At 57.8% G+C, this 20,798-nt stretch overlaps 3 protein-coding genes across 6 annotated transcripts; 2 read left to right on the forward strand and 1 right to left on the reverse strand.

The window, feature by feature from the left end:
- The first annotated feature begins 902 nt into the window (after window positions 1-902).
- COMMD4 (COMM domain containing 4) lies at window positions 903-2,849 on the forward strand. Its single transcript, XM_041427739.1, has 8 exons — window positions 903-1,164; window positions 1,244-1,315; window positions 1,393-1,458; window positions 1,703-1,742; window positions 1,861-1,980; window positions 2,189-2,269; window positions 2,359-2,535; window positions 2,653-2,849. Exons 1-8 carry the CDS (start codon window positions 1,162-1,164, stop codon window positions 2,691-2,693), a joined length of 600 nt encoding a protein of 199 aa, XP_041283673.1. The 5' UTR covers window positions 903-1,161; the 3' UTR covers window positions 2,694-2,849.
- Window positions 2,850-2,955: 106 nt separating this feature from the next.
- On the forward strand, window positions 2,956-7,115 carry NEIL1 (nei like DNA glycosylase 1). 2 transcript variants are annotated; one of them, XM_041427737.1, is made up of 9 exons: window positions 2,956-3,536; window positions 3,634-3,753; window positions 3,914-3,992; window positions 4,465-4,564; window positions 4,713-4,837; window positions 5,315-5,342; window positions 5,646-5,719; window positions 6,440-6,656; window positions 6,807-7,115. In XM_041427737.1, exons 1-9 carry the CDS (start codon window positions 2,956-2,958, stop codon window positions 6,824-6,826), a joined length of 1,344 nt encoding a protein of 447 aa, XP_041283671.1. In that variant the 3' UTR covers window positions 6,827-7,115. The 2 variants fall into 2 exon arrangements, with proteins under 2 accessions (XP_041283671.1, XP_041283672.1); XM_041427738.1 differs by lacking the exons at window positions 5,315-5,342; window positions 5,646-5,719.
- A 278-nt stretch (window positions 7,116-7,393) lies between these two features.
- On the reverse strand, window positions 7,394-19,243 carry MAN2C1 (mannosidase alpha class 2C member 1). Of its 3 annotated transcripts, XM_041427696.1 has the most exons (27): window positions 19,114-19,243; window positions 18,566-18,691; window positions 18,058-18,079; window positions 17,711-17,812; window positions 17,393-17,463; window positions 17,073-17,250; window positions 16,410-16,599; window positions 15,938-16,044; window positions 14,837-14,947; window positions 14,385-14,477; window positions 14,155-14,271; window positions 13,627-13,722; window positions 13,180-13,325; window positions 12,626-12,749; window positions 12,343-12,464; window positions 11,748-11,833; window positions 11,112-11,282; window positions 10,744-10,826; window positions 10,469-10,563; window positions 10,242-10,346; window positions 9,890-10,046; window positions 9,439-9,582; window positions 9,239-9,348; window positions 8,599-8,678; window positions 8,327-8,472; window positions 8,067-8,170; window positions 7,394-7,992 (listed from the first exon to the last, which is right to left on the reverse strand). In XM_041427696.1, exons 1-27 carry the CDS (start codon window positions 19,203-19,205, stop codon window positions 7,875-7,877), a joined length of 3,096 nt encoding a protein of 1,031 aa, XP_041283630.1. In that variant the 5' UTR covers window positions 19,206-19,243; the 3' UTR covers window positions 7,394-7,874. The 3 variants fall into 3 exon arrangements, with proteins under 3 accessions (XP_041283630.1, XP_041283629.1, XP_041283631.1); XM_041427695.1 differs by lacking the exon at window positions 17,711-17,812 and having other exon boundaries at window positions 17,956-18,079; XM_041427697.1 differs by lacking the exons at window positions 14,837-14,947; window positions 17,711-17,812 and having other exon boundaries at window positions 17,956-18,079.
- Between the last annotated feature and the right edge of the window lie 1,555 nt (window positions 19,244-20,798).

The raw sequence follows: 20,798 nt of genomic DNA on the forward strand, positions 1-20,798 counted from the left end.
CACCCAGTTGTGAAGGATGTGTGTCTGCTGTGGGTGTGGTGCTGAACCAACCTCCCTGCTGGGCTCCCAGTACCACCCCAGCCTGGTGCTGCTGCTCTGGCTGGTGTCTGCCTGCTGGGCTTGGTCCTCTCCAGCTCTGGGTCAGCAACCCTAGTGTGGGGAGTTAAAAAAGAAAGGATGTGCAGGCCAGCCCCACAGTCACTTTCCCAGCTCCAGGGTGCTTCCCCTTCCAGCAGACTGGATTTTATTTCAGATCCTCCTCTGCAGTGTTTGTTCCAGCCCTGCCCCTGCCCCACAGGCTCCATCTCAGCTCCAGCCCTACAGCACTGACTGCAGCCGCTGCTGTGCATGCTGAGAGCCCCAGAGCCTTTATTTCAGATATTTATTTCTCTGCTGCTTTGCCTCTGGCTCTGCAGTCCCTGTTCCAGCCTCAGTGCCAGGAGCTCTATTTTGCCTCTTCCTAGCCACAATTTTTACTTCGCCTCCAGGCCTGGTGTCTCTGTCTCTATTTCAGGCAAGGCGAGGGCTTTTATTTCAGCTCCACAAACAGGATTTCAGCCCCAGAGCAGTATCATGTCCCCACAATCTTTATAAACACACCTCAATGAGATCCGAGCTCTGCAATGCTTCCACAGCTCCACTCTGACAAAACTGTATTGCTCTGCCTCTTTTTCCTGAGGCTAGATGCAGCTGCTCTTGCACCAGAACAGGATTTTTATTTCAGGTCGAGCTCTGTGAGGCTTCAGCCCCAGTTCCGAACGCCACATTCCCGCTCCAGCCCGTGTCAGCGGGCTCGGACCGCGAGCGCGGGGCTGAGGCGGCAGCCCCGCTCCCCTCACGGCCGGCCTGAGGGGCAGGGCTGGGCGGGACCGCGCCCGGGCCGGAAGGGCGGCTGTGATTGGCCAGGGCGGGATTGGCGGGCGGGGCGCTGTGGGGCTGCGGGCTGTGGGAGCTGGGCTGCTCGGGGGGCCCGGGGCGCCGCTCCGAGACCCCGGTCCCCTCCTCCGGCCCTCTCTCCTGCCCGGCCCCGGCTGAAAGGCCCCGCGGAGCCCTGCCGGAGCGCCCGTCGGGGAGGGGCGTAGCGGGCCGTGGCCCGGGAGTGGTTCCGGGTCGCAAAGGCGGACTCTGCCGTAGCAGCGCGGGGCGGGGAGCGGCGGCGACATGGTGGGCAGGGGGTCGGCGGCAGGGAGCGGGGAGGGCGTGCGGAGCCCGCTGCGGGCTCTGACCGCCTCTTCCCCCGCAGCGGTTCCGCTTCTGCGGGGACTTGGACTGCCCCGACTGGGTGCTGGCCGAGATCAGCACCCTGGCCAAAATAGTTAAGTGCCCGCGCCCCGCCGCCCCTGCCGCGCCCCGCTCTGCGGGCCCGCTGCTCACCCTCCTTCTCCCCCGCAGTCCTCGGTGAAGCTGAAGCTGATCTGCGCCCAGGTGCTGCGGGACCTGCTGGGGGAGGCCATCGAGGTAAGTGTGGGGCTACCGCAGCGGAGGCGGTGTTTCAACGCTACAATGGCATAACCAGCAACATTAATTAATCTCGCGTTCTTCGTGCGAGCCTCAGCGTTAAGAACGCTACCGGCCTCTACTAGTAGTACTAATATGCATAGTAAGTGTTATTAGTATTAATGTTTAGGTAAGAATTGTTAGTGTTAACACTGGTAGTGAGTGTGTTAGCTGGTGCTTACTGTGATGCTCTGCTCTCCCACAGTATGACAAGATCCTGAAGCTGACCTCAGATGCAAAGTTAGGTGAGCACTGCTGTCCTTACCAGCATCCCCCGATGGAGCCATGCTCCAGAGATGGGCAGCAGTGTGTCTGGGGATGCCTTCCCAAGGTGACCGAGCTTGTGCTCTCTCCCGTCTGCAGAGTCAGGGGATGTGAAGGCGACCATTGCTGTGCTCAGCTTCATCCTCTCCAGTGCAGCCAAGCACAATGTAGACAGTGAGTCTCTGTCAAGCGAGCTGCAGCAGCTAGGACTGCCCAAAGGTAGGGGAAACTCGGGGTGGCACCGTGAGCCAGACTTGGTGGGATGTTGCTGACAGTTCCCACCCCGATGGAGGGCAGGCTGGCTGCTGTGCTGTCCTCCATCGCCTCCCTTCTGTGCCGTCGGTCCGTCGGGTGCTTTGGTGGGGTTTGGCAGCTGCAGGTCTGGTGTGAGCAGAGGGGTTCCTCTCTTGTGTCCCCTCCCGAGCAGAGCATGCCAGCGGGTTGTGCCGTTCCTATGAGGAGAAGCAGAGCCCCCTCCAGGACAGGCTCAGGGCCTGCAGCCTGCGATGTGAGTGGGGTGCTGGGGCTCACCAGGGCTGTGGGGTCACCCTGCTGGAGTGAGCCAGGGTGCTGACACCATCCCACCTCCCTCCCTAGTGAGCCAGCTGGGCTCGGTGCGCTGGCGGGTGGATTACACCCTCAGCTCCAGCGAGCTGCAGGAGGTCAATGAGCCCGTGGTGCACCTCACCTTCAACGTGCGGGACAGAGAGTGTGAGAAGATGACGGCTGTCCCTGTGACACTCTCGGCCAACAAGTTCTGGGTGCTTCTGGCAGGTGAGGCACCAGGCGGGCTGGCAGCGGGGACCTCCGTGGGGGGTTCTGCAGGGGAATTGCTGTGGAAGGGACGCTGCAATACCAGCAGCTCCCCCTCATCTCCACATCTCTCTGCAGAGCTGAAGCAGGCCCAGGCCCTGATGAACACCCTTCTCTGAGGAGCCAGGAAAGGAGCCCGGCCACGGCGGGAGGCTGCGACACTGAGTTGGGGGTCCAGATTGGTGCTCCTGGCTGGGAAGGGGGACGTTTCCCTTCCCTCCGGGTTCCCGGGGGTCCTCGGGGCAGCTCCAATAAAGTGTCGGTGACAAAGCTGAGCCGTGTCCCGCTGTGTCCGCGCGTTGTGCCCGCGCGTTGTGCAACCTCTCCCCGCGGCGGGGCCGCCCCGGCAGGGCAGCAACCTCCGCTATCAGCGCGCGGCCAATGGGAGCGCGCACCGCCCGCGCCGCAGCCAATGGGAGCGCGCACCGCCCGCGCCGCAGCCAATGGGAGCGCACACCGCGCCCCGCGCAGCCAATGGGGGCGGGCCGTGCCGCGGGCGGCGGCGGGCTCGGGCTGTGCCGTGCTGCCGCGACCATGCCCGAGTGCCCGGAGCTGCACCTGGCCGGGCGCTTCATCAACGGGGCCTGCGGGGCGCTGGTGTTCGCGGGCGGCGTGGAACGCTCGGCCGTGGGCCGCGGCCCCGAGGTGCCCTTCCGCAGCGAGGCCTACAGCATCTCGGCCATCGCCCGGGGCAAGGAGCTGCGGCTGACGCTGAGCGCGCTGGACCCCGCCGCCGGCCCCGCCGCGCAGGACCTGGTGTTCCGCTTCGGCATGTCGGGCTCGTTCCGGCTGTGCCCCGCCGCCGAGCTGCCCCGCCATGCCCACCTGCGCTTCCTCACCCGAGAGAGCCCCCCCCGCGCCCTCTGCTTCGTCGACCCCCGGCGCTTCGGGTCCTGGCGCCTGGGGGACGCCTGGCAGCCGGAACGCGGGCCCTGCGTCGTCTCCGAGTACCAGGCCTTCAGGTGAGCGTCCTCAGGGATGTCCCTGCTCGGTTTTGGCCGCTTTTCCTGCACGGACATGCCCAGGTGACTCCTCTTGATGGCCCGTGCTCGCTTGCAGGGAGAATGTGCTGAAGAACCTGGATGACAGGGCTTTTGACAAGCCCATCTGTGAGGTGCTCTTAAACCAGAAGTATTTCAATGGAATTGGGAATTACCTGCGTGCTGAGATCCTGTACAGGTAAGGTGGGTCGAGCACCCGCTGAGCTGCCACGGAGGTTTAGGCTCTCAGAGTTTGCTGGAGCTTGACAGCTCCTTGGCTAAGCCAGCCGTGCCTCCTCACCTGGCAGACGCTGGAAGTGCCAGAAGCCAGGCGTCAGGCTGGTGTGTAACTCTCTCAGGTTGAAGATCCCTCCCTTTGAAAAAGCTCGGACCGTGCTGGAGGCCCTGAAGGAGCAGGAGCAGGAGAGAAGGAAGAAGGTGGGGAGTACCAGGTGCTTTCACAGCCTCAGAAAGCAGCAGGTTTCCAGACAGGTGCCAAAAGCAGGGGTTTGGTTCTGCCAGTCTCCTGCCCTAAGGAAGTCTACAAGTGTTTTTGGGGTGGGTGAGGTGGAAGAGGTGAGGGAAACAAACACCTTGCAAGCTTAAAATCTCCAAGGGGAGGCTGCAGTAAGGCCCAAGGCTGATCTTGTGGCCTCAGGGGAGAGGAAGTGGCTATTTTAAGCCTGAAAACAAACTACATGACCTGCTGCTGGTGTTTTTGTGTGTTAGCCCTCTTTCATGGCTTTGTAGCTAAGTTGGAAGCCTACTGTGTGGTGAGCTCAGGGCTATCATGTGTGGAGAGTGTGGCATCCTCCGGAGGGCAAGAGATGGGGAAGAGGACGGGAGGAGAGGAGCTGAGGAAGCAGAGGTAGCTGGCAGGTGACTTCTCTGCCCTTCTCCATGCCTGCAGGATCCTTCCCTGACGCTGAGCAAGAAGGTGAAGCTGAGGCAAGAGAACCCAGATCTCCTGGAGCTGTGCCACAGCGTGCCCATGGAGGTCATCATGGCAGGTGGGGGGACAAGGCAGGCAATGGGGAACAGGGCTGGCAGGGAGGCCGGGGCTTTGCATTCTCAGCATCAGGAGGTTTGGGGGGCCACCCTGACACGGTGATCATGGCTTCTGCTCTGATTCTGTCCTTTGCCTGTCTCTCCTCCCAGAGAAGCAGCTCCTGGACCCCGAGCACCCAGATAATTATGCCACCTTTAAGAACTGGCTGCAGTGTTACTTGGTGCCTGGCATGAGCTCCCTGCGTGACCGCAGTGGCAGGACCATATGGTTCCAGGTAGGAGCCTGGGGATGCTGCCTGGAGCTGGGGAGCCCCCAGACCACTCCTCCAAGGGGACACTGGCCTGTTTTCTGCTTGCTGAGACTCCCATTACACTTTGTGGCTGGGGGTCTCCCTCTCCATCAAGCTCCTGGGCATGGAGGTGACAAGGAGCTCCTTTGTGGTGGGCAGCCAGCTAATGGGTGCAAGCAATCTGCAGCAGGTGGAGGGAAGGGAGGTGTTTGGGTCATCTGGCAGCCCTGTTCTTCCCTTCTGGGCCCTGTGTTTGGGGCCTTGCAGGTACAGGGAATGATGGCAGAGTCCCCAAGGCAAAGGGCAGGTCAAGCAAGCCCAGCTCTCCTGCCTTCCCAGGGAAATGTGTCTGTTTCCCTATCACTGCAGTGGCTGGAGGATGGAGAAGGGGCAGGGATTCTGCTGCTGCTGCTGCCTGCAGAATGACTGCACCCCAGTCAATGCTCTGTCCCTTCCTTACAGGGAGAGCCTGGCCCCATGGCTCCCAAAGGTGAGTTTCCTCTCCCCTTCCTGTGGGACCCACTCTTGCCTCAGGAGGGCTGGAGCCCGGGCAGCCCTGTTCTTGCTGTGCAGCACCAGGGCACAGGAGCAAAGCCATTCTCCCTGGGGTGCTGACAGGCCTGTGACAGTCGTTGGCACCAGGGGACAGAAGCCATTTGTCCCCAAGGCATCAAACCTGCCTGGGGTTTCCATCACTCAGAACAGCATCCCTGCAAGGTCACTGTGCCGTGGGCTGTCCCTTGGGGTGCAGGCTCTGCCTCATCCTCTGCTCACCCCACATCCTCTCGTGCAGGGCAGAGACCCCGCAAGACACCCCGCAAGAAGAGCCCTCAGCTGAAGGCAGAGCCCGAGGCAGCGAGCCCCAAGGTGAGCAGCTCTGGCTGTCCCTGGCTGTCCTGCTGCCTGTGCCCTGCTTGGGCTGCTCACGAGTTCATGGTGATGATCCCACACGGAATTTGTGTGCCCTGGTGGCCAAGAAGGCCAATGGCTCCTGGCCTGGATCAGGAATGGTGGGGCCAGCAGGAGGTCACTCTGCCCCGTGCTCAGCACTGTGAGGTCACACCTGGAGTGCTGTGTCCAGCTCTGGCCCCTCAGTTTGGGAAGGACGTTGAGGGGCTGGAGCGTGTCCAGAGGGGCCAACGAGGCTGGAGAGGGGCTGGGAACACAAACCCTGTGAGGAACAGCTGAGGGAGCTGGGGGTGCTCAGCCTGGAGGACTCAGGGGACCCCATCACACTCTACACTCCCTGAAAGGTGGCTGTGCTCAGGTGGGGCTGGGCTCTCTCTCCGGGCAGCACTGACAGAACCAGTGGACACACTCTCAAGCTGCACCAAGGGGAATTTAGGCTGGATATCAGGAGAAAGTTTTTCACAGAAAGGGTGATAAAGCTCTGGAATGGCTGCCCAGGGAGGTGGTGCAGTCACCATCCCTGGGTTTAACAAAGCCTGGATGTGGCACTGGGTGCCAGGGTTCAGTTTAGGTGTCAGGGAGCAGGTTGGACTCGATGATCTTGAAGGTCTCTTCCAACCTGGTCATTCTGTGATTAATTTCCCACCTCGGTTATCTCCGGCTCTGATGCCCACCCAGGTCACCCCACGTGCCTCAAAGCAGCGCCGCAGGGCTGCAGCAAAACCCCTGAAGTCAGAGCAGGAGGAGGAGGAGCAGGAAGGGCAGGAAGGGCAGGCTGACGGGCCAAGGAAGGGACGTGCTCGCGGGAGGAGGACAGTGACTGCTGCTCCAGCCTCGCCTGAGGCGCCTCAGGGTGTCAGAAGAAGCCGCCGCACATCTGCTCGCAGGGGCACAGGTGAGCCTGGCAGGCCCTGTGGCCTTGGTGCACACCTGGGGGCTGTGGGACAGCTCCCTTGTGGCAAGGGGACAGAGGGGCAGGAGAGGAGCCCGTGGGGCAGAGCCAGATATCCCCTTGCCCTGACTCATTTCCTTCTGCCTTCTCCAGGTGCAGCCCCTGCCGTGTGACTGTCACCTGCTGCCACCTCCTGAAGGGCATTTAAGGGGCCAAGAGGAACTCAGGGTTAGTGCTAGTGAAAATGGAGCTGCTCCCTACCTGTGCTCACACTGATTTGCTACTGTGGCATCCTGCCAGTGTGGGAGGGAGAAGCTGAGCCTGGTGATGGGGCTTTTTCCTGCTGTCCACAGGCATTTCAGGGGAAAAAGGGCCAGGAGCACGTGTTGTGCTGGACTCTGTCTCTTCCCTCTCCCTCTTCCCTTTCTAGCTGCTGATCACTGTTTTAAGCTGATTAATCACTGTTTTTAGCTGACTAATAAAGTATTTTGTGTAGAAATCACTGTGCATGCCTTTTCATGCGAAGGATAAATCCCTCTGTGCCCAGCCTCTTCCCGACAGGGGCTGGAGCAGACTTCCCCTCTACCTCATCCCCCCAAAATAAGGATAAGTTCAGCCTCCCCAGTGCCAGGAGTGAGATCCTGCTCAGGCAGACACTAAAAAAGCAACTACAGCAAATACCTGGGAGGAGGCAGGTAAATGCAGTTACCTAGAAACAAGTTAAGAAAACAGGCTGGAGCTTGTTTTTATGTAATTCTCTTGATTTTTTTTCTTTCTGTGTTTCCTCTTCTGCAAGGGCAGCGCAAGGGACAGGCAGGGGGAGAAGGGAAGGAGTGGAGTGTCTTTTTACACTCACTGCTGGACAAGATGAAGGCTGTGACACAGGAGTCACTGTGGAAGCTGCTGGTCCCCAAACCTCTGTGGCTAGAGCAGAGCCCGTGCAGGGCCACCAGCCTGTCTGCACCTTTGTCCACACTTAAATGAGCTCAGAACTCACTCAAGACCACCTACCCTGTCGGGCAGTGGGCAGCAGTCCTTCCCTGAGGAGCAGGGTTGTTCAAGCACTGCTCTCCAACACTTGGGTGCAGGACAGGGACACAGTGCCCTTCCCTGGAATGCTGCCTCGCACAAGGATGGGGATGGGGAACAGCTCAGTCTGCAATTTGAGCTCACAGTGCTGGTCCAGGCAGCTGCAGCAGCAGCAAGGGACGATGTCTGGTGTCAGCAGCTGAGGAGCAGGAGGACGGAGAGCACGCGGAAGGGCGTGAAGGAAAGCCTCAGGCCCCGCTGCTCCAGCCGCAGGTGGCCCTGCGCCACCGGCCGCTCCAGGAGGTCACAGCTGGGGGACAAAGCACAAGGCTGAAGGACTGATCTCCATCCCCACACACCCCCAGCCCTTCTGCATGGACTCACAGCATCGCCTCCTTAACGGGGAGGGAGGTCTGGAGCCAGGCGGTGACTGTGCTGCCATGGGCCTCGTAGAGCCGAACCACCACAGCCTCAGGTCTGTCCTCGGCCTTTGGGGGAGTTCAGACACGTGAGACAGGCACAGCCTCTCCAACACAAGTTGCTGTGCTCAGCTGAGCCTGACCACCAGTCGGTGAGGGTGAAAGAGCTGCTCAACAGCAGCACCTTAGCCCCTCTGCCCTCCTGTCCTCTACCCCAGCACCTGCCTGCTTGACAGTCTCCAGCACGACGGCAGGTGAGCTGACAGAGAAGGCACTCCAGGCTGGGCACTGGGCACAGCTGGCTGGCACCACGTGCAGGGGGAAATTCAAGTTGTAGGCTTGCTGAATCACACCGGCCTCCTGGAAGGAACCTGCAGCACAAGAACCTCTCTCTGGTCAGGCTCTGTACACACACAGCCGGGGGCACGCTCACCCCAAGGCTCACTGGAGCAGCTCCCACCCTGCATGTCCCCATGGGGCCCAGCTCTGTCACTCACCCCGGTGGGGCATCACAGCGTAGGTGAACTGGTGGTGCCCAATGTCTGCCGTGGCATCAGGGGACTTGGGTGCTCTCAGCCTAAGGTGACGTGAGGTTAGTGAGACCAGTGCCTTGGCAGCACTCGCTGTCACCCAAAGCACTGTGACAAGACAACTGCTTCCCTTGCTACCTCGAGGCTGGCCCTGAAGTGGAAGCAAACATGCAACAGCAAACAGATCCTGGACAATCCTAGAAGCTAAAAAAACTGGGGCGTCATCCTGTGAAAATTGTAGTTGACGGAGTCAAACTGAAATAGGCAGATTCTTTTAGCTTTGTATGCACCCATAACATTAACACTCCTGTTCCTTTCCTCTCCTTAAACCTCCCTTCCTGGGGTATGTTTTGGTTAGCAACAGAAAAGCCACCTGCTACAGATATGAATCTGGTCTCTCCTGATTATCTTTGAGCAGAGTTCAGAGGAATTAGCTCTAACTGACTAAGATAATGTAAGTCAGCCAAATTCTCAGAAAACAGCCACCCACTAGACTATTTCCTTGTTATAACTAAGGTCATTTAGGAGCAGGTGTTGCCTTGACTTCAGAGGGACGCCTCAGAAGGCAGAGTAGCCCAGCAGCCCCCCTCACCCACCCCTAACTCACAGGGAGAGGCTGAGGACGTTCCTGTGGGCCGATGCTCCGTACTTGCAGTCGTTCAGCAGAGCCACCCCAAAGCCATGTTCAGAGAGATCCAGCCACTTGTGAGACCACACCTGCAGCAGGCAGGCACCAAGGGCTGTGCTCAGCACACGGAGCTGCTGCCCGCAACAGGAGCAGCTCAGCCCCAGGAGCTCCCTGCTCACCTCGAACCGAGCCCAGTCCCAGGACGTGTTCCAGTGCGTTGGCCGCTGCAGGTGCCCGAACTGGATCTCGTAGGTAGCGTTTGTGCTCCGGACCTGCACAGGGAACTCCACCTTCAGGAACTTGTGAGCCTCCTTCCACTCCACCTAAACGTGGCAGCAGAAGGATGTCACCGTGGGGGACTGACGGGCAGACACTGCACTTCTCGTGTCCCCGTGTGCAGCAGCCAGTGCACATCAGCTACAACAAAAACACACCAGAGTCTCAACACGGATGAACTGGTGGGTCCCACTTCCACCCTTGGCCCTCGGGACCCCCAGCCTTGGGCTGCTTGCTGCAGAGGAGGACTGGCAGCAGGGGACTCCAGGGAGAGGGGATATAATTCAGGCACAAGGTTCAGCTCCTCAGCTCCCAGCTGTACAGGATGTTAGTGTCACACAGCAGGGGCCAAACCTGGGTCAGGAAGCGGAGGTACGGGCACATGGCATCCAGGATGATCTCCTGGGTTAAGGTGCTGCTTTTCCCGACCTGCAGGGAGAACCTCACACTTCCCCGCAGGCCCCCAGCCTGGGTGATTTCCAGAGGCTCCAGCAGTGTTGTCACTGGCTTCCTAGAGAAAGGAATGAAGGCAGAGATAGGATAGTCTGAGCCTGGTAGATCCAGGTTCCCAAATCCCAGTGCAGCCACCCACACAGCAGGCACTCACTTCTCCAGAGTGAATGCTCTCTTACAGCTAGGACTGACAGGGAGGCAAGAATCTCAGGACAAAGCCAAAATCCAAGTACTGCATGCACTGCTCCTCTACCTGGTTTCCAAGTGATAATCCATCACATCCCAGGCATCCCAGTAGAGGGGAACATCATCGAAGAGTGCAAACTGGTTGGCATAGCAGCCATCTGGGACTGACTCTCTGAAAGAAAGTGGAACAGGAGAAGAGCAGCATCAGAAGGACTGGCAGTGGAGAAAGGTGCACAGTGAGGAGTCCTGGGAGAGGTTTCAGGAGCTCAGGGCCAGGAGCTGGGTAACACAAACCTCCCCGAGTCCAGCAGCTGAAGTGAGGTCAGGTGCCCCATCGTGTCCAGGCAGACAGCAATTACCCCATTCTCCATGGTAATGGAGCCATCCTCCTTGGGAAAGGCCAGAAACAGCTGTCACAGACCCACACCTGTGGGAGCCGAGTGCCTCCAATGCAAATTTAATATGTGGATTCCTCAGATTTCTCCTCCTTTCAACCCTAACCCTGATTTCTCCTCAAACAACCTCTGACGTGGGGGACACAGACCTGAGGAAATCTGCCTTGTGCTCACCTGTTTCCTCACTGCCACAGGCTGAGGAGGCACAAATGGCTCCTGCACTAGGGCATAGCCCATGCTGGGGACTGTCACCAGAGCTGGAAAGCAAAGAGGTTCTGTTCCAACACTCGCCCCAGACTGAACCCTACGTGACACAACTGCTGCCCTGCCGCTGTCATGTCAGATCTACCGCCTCCTCCCAAACCCTCCTCTTCTTCATGCATGCTTCAGAGGACTTCATCCCCTTTCAAGCTGCCCAAAGAACAAATTGAACAGTCAATAAAACCCTCCCCAGGGGAGGGAAAGGCAGAGTATTTCCCTGTTAGCTATCCCTGCCCCTGTAAGGAGCTCTGCTACGAGAGCTAGCCCCAGGTCAGACATACCCAACGCCTCTGCTCCGTCTGGCCCGGGCCTGGAGATCACCTCGGTGCGTTCCCAGCACAGCGTGTTCAACACGAGGGTGCTCCGGGTGCTGCACGCCCCGGGCTGCAGCAGATCCCTGCACAGGGATTGCACTGCCTCCTCCTGCAGCTGAGCACCAGCCCTGCGGATCTCTGCGCAACAGAAGGGCCCGAGCTGGCTCTGAGAGAGCTGCTGGCACTCCCCGAGCAATGCACACACACTTCATCTCCTTCCAAGCTACAATTGCTAATTATCATTAATTATTATTATCTATTAGTGATTCAAGTGTATAATAATTCTGAACTTTGTTATTACAAGATTACAATGAGCTCTGCCAGCTCAGCTGGAAAATTCTGGTTACCAAAGCTCCTGCAAGCACCCCTGGGCAGGCAGAAACAAACTTTGGTGGGAGTCTATCCTGGCATGCCAGCAGCAAGCAGAAAAGCCAATAAATCGGGATGGTTCTCAATCCCTTGGCTCCCCTGCTAATCTAACACTATTTCAGACACGCCTGCTGAGCTGGCCCTGGCAGTCCAGGGCTGGAACCTCCCCACAGCCCCACCAGGCAGGACCTGCTCCCACAGGTGAGCACCCTCCTGGCCAAACTCCCTGCTCACCCGTGTAGTATTGCAGGGCATCCTCAACCACCAGCTGGATGCAGCTGCCTGGCAGGACATCATGGAACTGGTTGAGCAGCAATAACCTAAAACAGAGAGCAGAAACCAGGGAAGAAAGTGGCAGAGAGCACCGGATTTGTGCTGGCTTAGAACAAGCTCTTCTCTCAAACAAGAGCCCTGTTTGCAAGACAGACAAACTTAGTTACTGTTCCTTATTCTCCCGTTACCCAACACTTGAGAGAAAAGGATTTCTCCCCCAGCATCCTTTAAATCCCTTTATGTTAGGACTTGTCGGCTGTCATCTCAGTAAGCCACAACCAGGGGCAGTAAGAGCTATTTGTTTTTACCCCTCAGGGCCATGAGATACCTTGTTGCACAAGCTCAAGCAAGCCAAAACTGGGAAGGAAGAAGCTTCGGTAAGAAATGAAGCTTGCAGACAGCGGAGCAGAGAGGGTTTGGAGTTATCTTTCAGCAGACAAGTCAAGCAAAGCAGCCAATTGTTTCCAGGTAGATTCCTGCTCAGTTTATGGCAGGGGATGTGCACACACAGCGCTGCAGCACTGAACTCTGCCCCAGCACCACTACACTCCCTCACCTCCAGAGCTGCTGGAGCTGGCTGGCAGGATACTGGAACGCTGTGTCCTGAGCCACAGCCAGGCTGCTGAGCACTTCCACGTCATGGAGAATCCGCTCACATTCCCGATTCCCCTTCTTTATCTGGCGCCAGTTAAGGACAGACGGAAGATGCTCAGGAAATGGGTAGCTGGGAGCAGAACTCTCACACCAGCAGCAGAACCCCAGCTCCAGGGCAGGAGGGTTGGCTGCTTGCAGGTGTTGTGAGTCTGCGTGGCCCCCTTGCCTGGGAGTGGGACCCTCACCTGGGCCTGCGTGGTGTAGGTGCCGTTGTGCAGCTCGAGGAAGAGCTCTCCCACCCAGGTGCACAGCTGGGATGACTCCTTCTCCAAGACAGAAAAGAGTTGGTCAGGGGTGGAGATCTGCACCCTGTGGGACAGACACACAGACAGTGATGAGCTGGGGAGAAGCCTGTGACATGGCCAATGGTGCATCCGGGCTGGAAAGCTGACAGGCCTCAAAAACTGCAACAAAACCACACAAAGTATTCCCCTCACCCTTCTCCTACCCCTCTCCTGTGAGCCTGTGCCTCCCTGTGGACATGCCCCAGGCAGGCACAGCTGCTGTGCTGGCCATTCACCCCACAGCTCTCCTGAGGGATCACAAGCAGTCCATGGCTGCCCTGTGAACATGTTCTTAGAGCTCTTGATGGAGAGATTCCATCCCCCTGAAAATCCTTCCCAGCCTTCTGCTTGCCCATCTCCCTGCCCTTCTCCCTTTGTTCTGGCACTGCAGAAGGCCAGGCCTGACCCAAAGCTGATGCCCCTGCCAGCAGAGAGGGTGGGAGCTCTCCTCTCACCTGGGCAGCCCATCTGTGTTACTCATTCTTTTCATCCTGTCCAGCATCTTCTGCGTGGGTCCCCCTCCTCCATCCCCAAAGCCGAAGAGGAATGCGCTGTGGTTCACACGGCCTTTGTCCTTGTTGTTCTTCACTGTTTTCAGCATCTGGAGGGATTTTTGGGCAGCTGCAATCCCCTGGCAGCCAGCCCCAGCTCCCACAGCTCCACACAAGAAAGCCAGGTCAGTCTTTAGGGTGCAAAGCCCAGTCCTGCTCCTCTTCCCTGGCCCAAAGTGCCTAAATCAGGCACGGGCACATCTTGGAGTCAGGCACCCCAACAGCCTTTGTCCAACAGTGCTCTCAGATATCCTGCTCCCTTCCCAGGCAGTGCCCTCTCCCAGCAGCCCCACACCTGGCTCAGCCAGGGTGGCACTGCCCTTCTCGTGCAGGTCTGGCCACCTCACTCACCTCTGCCACTCGCCCATGCATCCCATAGGAATCACCAGGGGGGAAATGGGTCAGGACCCGGGAACCGTCAATGCCTTCCCAGAAAAAGGTGTGATGCTGGAGGGGAGAGAAGGGAAAATGTGGTGCACAAGGGCATGTCAGAGCCTCTTCAGGATTCAAACTGGGCCTTCGCTTTCTCTCCTGGGAGGTGCAGGATGCCCTGATGGATCAGTCCAAGGAGAGGACAAGAACACGGAATGCCACCAGGGCAGGGGCTGGATTTGCTGTCTGTTTGACCTGCACACAAGTCACAGCTTCCTGTCTGGAAGTAGAGGGAATATCTAGGCCAGGGGCCTGGCTAGGATCTCTAATCACATCCTTCCTCTCTCCTAAAGCCTGACAGGACATCACTGCCACCAAAACCTCGTGGCTTCTGGAAGCAGAGCCTGTGTTAGGTGAACTGAAGAACTGTGGAACCAACAGGTCCAGTCCTGCAGAAGACTCCGGCACCCACAGTCCATCCCCAGGGGAGAAGGCAGCACAGCTCACTGGGAAGGAGTTCACCAGGTTCCAGCTGAGCTTCTGCGTGAGGAAGCGCTGGATCCCACAGGCACGCATCAGCTGGGGCAGCTGGGCTGAGTACCCAAACGTGTCCGGCAGCCAGAACTGGGGGCACAGCAGCAGAGCAGAGGGACACACACAGTCAGCCCAACCTCACAAAGAGCAAGGGCTGCAAGGAGATGGTGGGCAAGGAAGGCGTGATGGAAAAGAACAAGTACCTCCGAGCAGATCCGGCCAAATTGCTCCTGGAAGAACCTCTGTCCCTGGAGAAACTGCCGCACCATGGACTCCCCGCTGGGCAGGTTCCCATCCTGGGGGGAAGGCACAGGGAGCCCGTGAGGAAAGCCAGGCACAGGGAAGGAGAGATCTTGTAAGACCCCCATTCCCACCCACCTGACCCGGCAGATCGTGAGGAGAAACTCAGCAGGGCTCAGCAGAGGGAAAAGGAGCAACACCCAGGGGAGTCCAAAGCTCCTTTCTCAGGGAATGATTTGGGAGAATTGCACTTTTGCCAGGCCGGACACTTCAGACAGCTGCTGTTCCTAGGCCTGGAGACCATCACCAACCAGACAGGCTCAGCAAAGGCTCTGCTCTCCCCTGCAGTGTCAGGCTCGGTCCCAGAGGATGGCACAAGGAGGCTGTGGCAAGCCAGGCTCACCCTGCTACTCACCATTTCCACCCAGGTGCCTCCAACAGGAATGAACTGTCCCTTGGCCACGAAGTGCTGAACGCGTGCATAGAGCCCGGGGTAGCGGCCGCGCACCCACTCGAACTGCTGCGCCTGCCAGGGCACAGCCATCAGCCCCAGCCCCCCACAGCCTGCCCCTTCTCCCTGCTGCACTCCTGGTCTGCTACACCTTGGAATGCAAGCCTCTTTGAGTTCCTCAGAGAGAGAGATGAATGCAGGGGTTGAATTAAAGCCTTTAGAGAAATTAAGATATATAAAGCCACACAGATATAAAGCAGAAGTGTTGGTTTAAGTTTTAAGTAAGTGCAAGTTACAGTTTTAAGTAAGTAGAAATATATTTCAAGTACCTTAAGAAACTGTGTTAGCTCTTAAAGGCCCTAAGGCCTAGTTTAAAGTTCAGTAACTTATCTCCAGATATATCTAAAACACAGTAGAGCTTTGATTGTGTCTCTAGAACAGACAGAACTATATGTGTAAATAGATAGAAATATTCATGTAAATAGATAAACTTATACATGTAAATTTTAAGTAAGAAAACAGATAGTATATTTGTGTAAATAGATAATATTATATACATAGTTTTTTTAGGTAAGAACTGACACTACTTTCGTACTACTTTCGAATATTAGAATTAAGTTTAGATTGGTTTAGAAAGAATGTTTTAGAATCGTGCTTTTAGCTGATTAGTTGTTTCATGTATAAGAATCCCCCTGTATTAAAAGGAACAAGAAGAAGAAGACAAGAAGAAAGAAGGCTGTGGTCCCTGCTGCTGCTCCTGCACGAAGCCTGGGACTCTGTACCAGAGGGCAGCTGTTGTAGCTGCAGGTCTCGCTTGGGACTCCATGCCAGAAAGCTTTTAAGCATGGATTTTAATACTTAGCACTGACTTTTAACACCTTGAACTCTTTGCCTTCGAGACTGATGTGTTCATGCAATAAACAACTTTATAGCAACTGACAGCTGCTCTTGTCTCCTTGAAGACCCCAGACCCAAAAGTGCCTCAACAGTTACATCCCCCCATCTTCTGCTGGAGAAGCAACATGCCACGAGCAGAGGAGAGGTGTCCAGAGGGAGATCACTCACCTGGGAGCAGGCAAAGGTGAGCTCTGGATTGTGCTCCATCAGATGGACCACGGTGACCCAGCTCCGGGCGCACTTACGGATGGTCTCCTCATACGGCCACAGCCAGGCTGCAGGGACAGGCATGGCCCCACCATGGTTACTACCTAACACAAGCTCCTCACAGAGCTGGAACCTCTCTGAAACCCCTCCTGGGATGGGAAATCGAGGGCTGAAGCCCAACAGGTAGAAGACAGCACACTGTAATTCATCCCTCATCCCCAGTCCCATCAGCGTTCCAAAGGGCACAGCTAGCCAGACCCCCTCTCCCACACTGCCCCAGTGACAAACCAGCAATGTGGCAGCACAGAGGGCCCATTCCCTCCTCTCTAGGCACAGTATCCTGTGCCTGGAGCCTAAGGGCAGCCTGTTCTCCCCTTGGGCAGCACCCCCTGGCCTCCAGGTGAGAGGAGAGGGAGCGCTGTGCTGCTCTCACCAGAGTCAATGTGGCAGTGCCCCATGGCATGGATGGTGTGCTGGCTCTCGCCGTTCCTCTGGCTGAAGATGGCTGCAGCCAGGCCACGTGCAGCAGGGAAGGTGGAGGGGTCCGTAACATCACACACGTTGACCATCTGGTTGGCAGTGTACAGTGCCTGGAAACTCCTCTGGTTTTCCTCCCCGAGGAGCTGGGGTTGAGAGGGATAAAAGTATGACTCTGGCCACCGTACCAGCTCAGATGTCACCTGCCTCCAGGAGAACATGCTACCTCCTTTCAACATCTATCTCAGGCAGTCATAACAGGAAAACACCATGTCTCTGCGTCCGTCACAAACACAGCCTTTTGCCTTTTCTCACATGCCTTCCAAATCCAGGTTCCACATGTGCCCATTCCAGGGGGCTGTGGTTAACATATCCTGCTTTGGAGCAGAAAGTGGATGAAAAAACACCTGTGGTTCTCTCAATTCAGCTTTCTCCTACTCTAGAATATCCTGAGTTGGAAGGGACTCAGAAGGATCATCAAACCCAGACAGTGTCAATTGTGCTAAAGCAGAAGCAGCAAACATTTTCTCCTCCAAGGTCTCAGGTCACAGAACAGCCAGAGGAGGAGATGCAGTGAAGCTGAGGAAAAGGTGAAAGAAGGGAAGAAGAGCTCCCAGACCTGAGCCATGTCCAGCAGTATTTCCAGATCCACCAGCAGTTCATAGACATCTCTGTTGAAGACAACCAGCTCAGCCTTGCTCAGGGTAACCCTCCTGTCTGGGTCTGGAGGGGCGATCATGCTGCCCTTGCCAGCTCCAAAGAGCCCATTGCAGGCCAGCTCCACGTACAGTGTCAGGCTGTGGGGACAAGAGGAAACCATCAGGGAGCAGTCACAAGCACCAGGACACAGACAAGGATGTGTGTGTCCTCGGCCTCTTGGCTTCCAATAACACCAAGGTCCCCCAGCAGTGGGGGGCTCTGGCTTGCCTGACCACCCACCTGTGGGGCTCTGACTCTTTCAGGCTTCTTGTCAGGATGTAGCTGGTCTTCTCACCTTCCTTGGTCAATCCCTGCACAGGAAGATGGCACATTCAGCACAAGTCAGCACAGGTCCATGACAGCAGGCTGGATGGGCAGGATAAGATACCCCAAAGTCCAGCTGGACAGAGGGGCTGGTCCCACACGCTGTGGGATAACTGTTGGCACAAGAACAGGAACAGAGCCCTGCACGCACCACAGAACATGTCAGGGGAGCCAAAGGTCACCACTGTGTACACAGCAGGGCACCTGGCACGCCCCTGATCCACGTCTCCATACCTGGACAGGCTGGGCATCTCGCCACACCATGCCCTCCCCATCGCTCTCCCAGACGAAGTGCACTTCCTGCCCTGCCCATGCCGGGGGGATGCTCAGCTCCACCTCCAGAAGGGCTGTGGGATAACTGTTGGCACAAGAACAGGAACAGAGCCCTGCACGCACCACAGAACATGTCAGGGGAGCCAAAGGTCACCACTGTGTACACAGCAGGGCACCTGGCACGCCCCTGATCCACGTCTCCATACCTGGACAGGCTGGGCATCTCGCCACACCATGCCCTCCCCATCGCTCTCCCAGACGAAGTGCACTTCCTGCCCTGCCCATGCCGGGGGGATGCTCAGCTCCACCTTAAACCAGCACGTCTCCCACCTGGAAGAGAGCAGGCAGCAACCTCAGTCCACTGTGTGACCTTCTCCTGAGGGAAAGCACGCTTCCTCAGAGCCCTCCATGGAAAAACCGGAGTGGGGACAGCCCACGAGTCTGATGGGATTCACAGACCTGATTTAACCTGTGCCCTTCTGGAACCACAGAGAAACAGACAGTGGCATCTTGTCTGACCACTGCTGGGATAAGAATCTCCTCCCAAACTTGACAAGCAAACACATCCCCCCGAGAAGCATCAGAGACACAACCACGGTCACAAGGAGCTCTCAGCAGAAACGAGCAACAAACTTCTCCCTTCCCTCATGAAACCTCCCTTAGGGCTTCTGAGCAGCCACCGCCAAGCACTCAGCAGGGAAGATCAACTCATGTCTTCACCAGGGACAGCTTGTGAGGCCTCACCCACACAAATACCTCTGAGACACGAGCTCCGACCCCAGCACGGGCACAGCACCACCGACACCTGCTACTCACGTGGGCCCGAAAGACTCTCCCACTCGAGCCGGCCCGAACTCCTGCGCGACAGCCTCCTCGTACGGGATGCGCCGCGGCGTCTGGAAGTAGGAGAGCGATGCCGGCGGACAGCGATCCCCAAAAAGCCTGTGGTCAGAGACGGCCAGGACGCATGAACAAGATCAGTCCCGCTCGGACTAGCCCGGGGTGGTACAGAGAGCTGTCAGAGCACGGCTGAATCGCCCTGCCACCGCGCAGCACCCTCAGTAATGTTAACAGATCGCTGAGCAACAAAGCGCCCTTGGACCCCGGGTGGGCAGGGCAGGGCTGGGGGGCTGTGCCGCGGAGCAGCGCTCCATGCCGACTAAGGAAGGAGTGAGAGTGTGTGTGTGTGCGTGTGTGTGTCTGTGTGTGTGTGTGTGTGACAGATTTGTGCCCCCAGAGTGAACCCACTGAGCTCCCCGAGTCCCCGCACCCAGGGCCGGCAGCGTTCCCACCCCGAGGGGACACAGCGGAGCCCGTCCCGGCCAGCGCCCGGGGGTGTCCCGGAGAGTCCCCCCGCCGCCCACCTGCCCCGCAGGTTGCAGTCGGTGAAGTAGGTGTCGGAGAGGAACTTCTCCACTCGCTCCAGGGCCGTCCGCCGGTTCTTGATCGCGGCCATGGCAGCGCCCGAGCCCCCGCCCCGCCCCGCACGGCGCAGGCGCGGCCGAGCCCCGGAGCGCCCGCCCGGAGAGCCCAGAGATCCCGCCCGGAGCCCGCCCGGAGAGCCCGGAGATCCCGCCCGGAGCGCCCGCCCGGAGAGCCCGCCCAGAGAGCCTGGAGCCCGCCCGGAGAGCCCGCCCGGAGCGCCCGCCCGGAGCCCCCGCCAGGCCCTCTGCGAATCGGGGCGGCCCCGGGGATCGCCCTCCTCCCCCCCAGACGCCGCGGCGCATCCCGTTCGAGGAGGCTGTCGCGCAGGAGTTCGGGCCGGCTCGAGTGGGAGAGTCTTTCGGGCCCACGTGAGTAGCAGGTGTCGGTGGTGCTGTGCCCGTGCTGGGGTCGGAGCTCGTGTCTCAGAGGTATTTGTGTGGGTGAGGCCTCACAAGCTGTCCCTGGTGAAGACATGAGTTGATCTTCCCTGCTGAGTGCTTGGCGGTGGCTGCTCAGAAGCCCTAAGGGAGGTTTCATGAGGGAAGGGAGAAGTTTGTTGCTCGTTTCTGCTGAGAGCTCCTTGTGACCGTGGTTGTGTCTCTGATGCTTCTCGGGGGGATGTGTTTGCTTGTCAAGTCTGGGAGGAGATTCTTATCCCACCCTGAGTGCTCCCTGGGTGAGGTGAAGACAGAAACCCCCCTCATCGCTGTACCTCAGCCTAAGCAATCCTGCACCCTGCTCTCCATGTCCTGGTTTGCCTCCAAATCGCCCCAAAATGTCACTATCATCAGGAGGGAAGGAAGAATCTGTACACGATGCTCAGCCCTGATGTTTTAATGGAAATACTGCTCTACAGTCAAGTTTACAACATCGGTATAGAAATCACATAGGTTGTGGGCCGAGGATCACGTTACAGAATATAAAAAACCAAGATCAAATAAAAAGCAAATTAGAAAAAAACCCTCTGTTATTGTACAGGCTGGGAGCAGAGCTGGGATGTCGGGTGTCACACGGGCAGAGGTCTCCCCGCTGTGTCCCAGGGACCTGCACCAGCCCCCCTGGCTCAATGGCAGGCAGGCACAGGACCCCCACCAAGCAGCAGCAGCTGGCACTTCCAAGCTGGCCAAAAGTCTAAATCAACAAAGATTTTCCCTTCCACATCACCTTGAGCATACACCAGAATAAAAAAAGGGGGGAAGTAATAGGGGAGCGTGCATGACACCTTTGGAATGGAAGAGGACACAAGAGAGCCCCTTTGCCTGGTTACGGCAGAGGAGGAGAAAGGAGACGGGTGATTTATTGCTAGCAAAGTGTGAAAAGCCCCTGCTGGGCTCTTGCTTCTCTCCCTCTTCTCCACAGGAGGCTCCATTCCAGACCTGCCTGCTGTGCACCGGCTGCCAATGACTCGCACCCTCGGGCTGCGACTGCCACCCCACTCCACGTGTCCCCTCCAGCCCTGCTCCCCGGCAGGGAAGGAGCTGTGGTAGCAGGAGGAAGAACCTGGAACTAGATGATATTTAAGGTTCCTTCCAACCCAGGCTGTTCCATGATTCTGTGCACCTGCTGTCTCAAACACAGCGAGTCCCTCAGAGAGGCTGAAGCGGAGGCAGAGCCCTGCTCGTGG

Source organism: Onychostruthus taczanowskii, unplaced genomic scaffold (genome assembly GCF_017590055.1).
Source record: "Onychostruthus taczanowskii isolate IOZ18803 unplaced genomic scaffold, ASM1759005v1 scaffold118, whole genome shotgun sequence".
In the NCBI taxonomy this organism is placed as follows: domain Eukaryota; kingdom Metazoa; phylum Chordata; class Aves; order Passeriformes; family Passeridae; genus Onychostruthus; species Onychostruthus taczanowskii.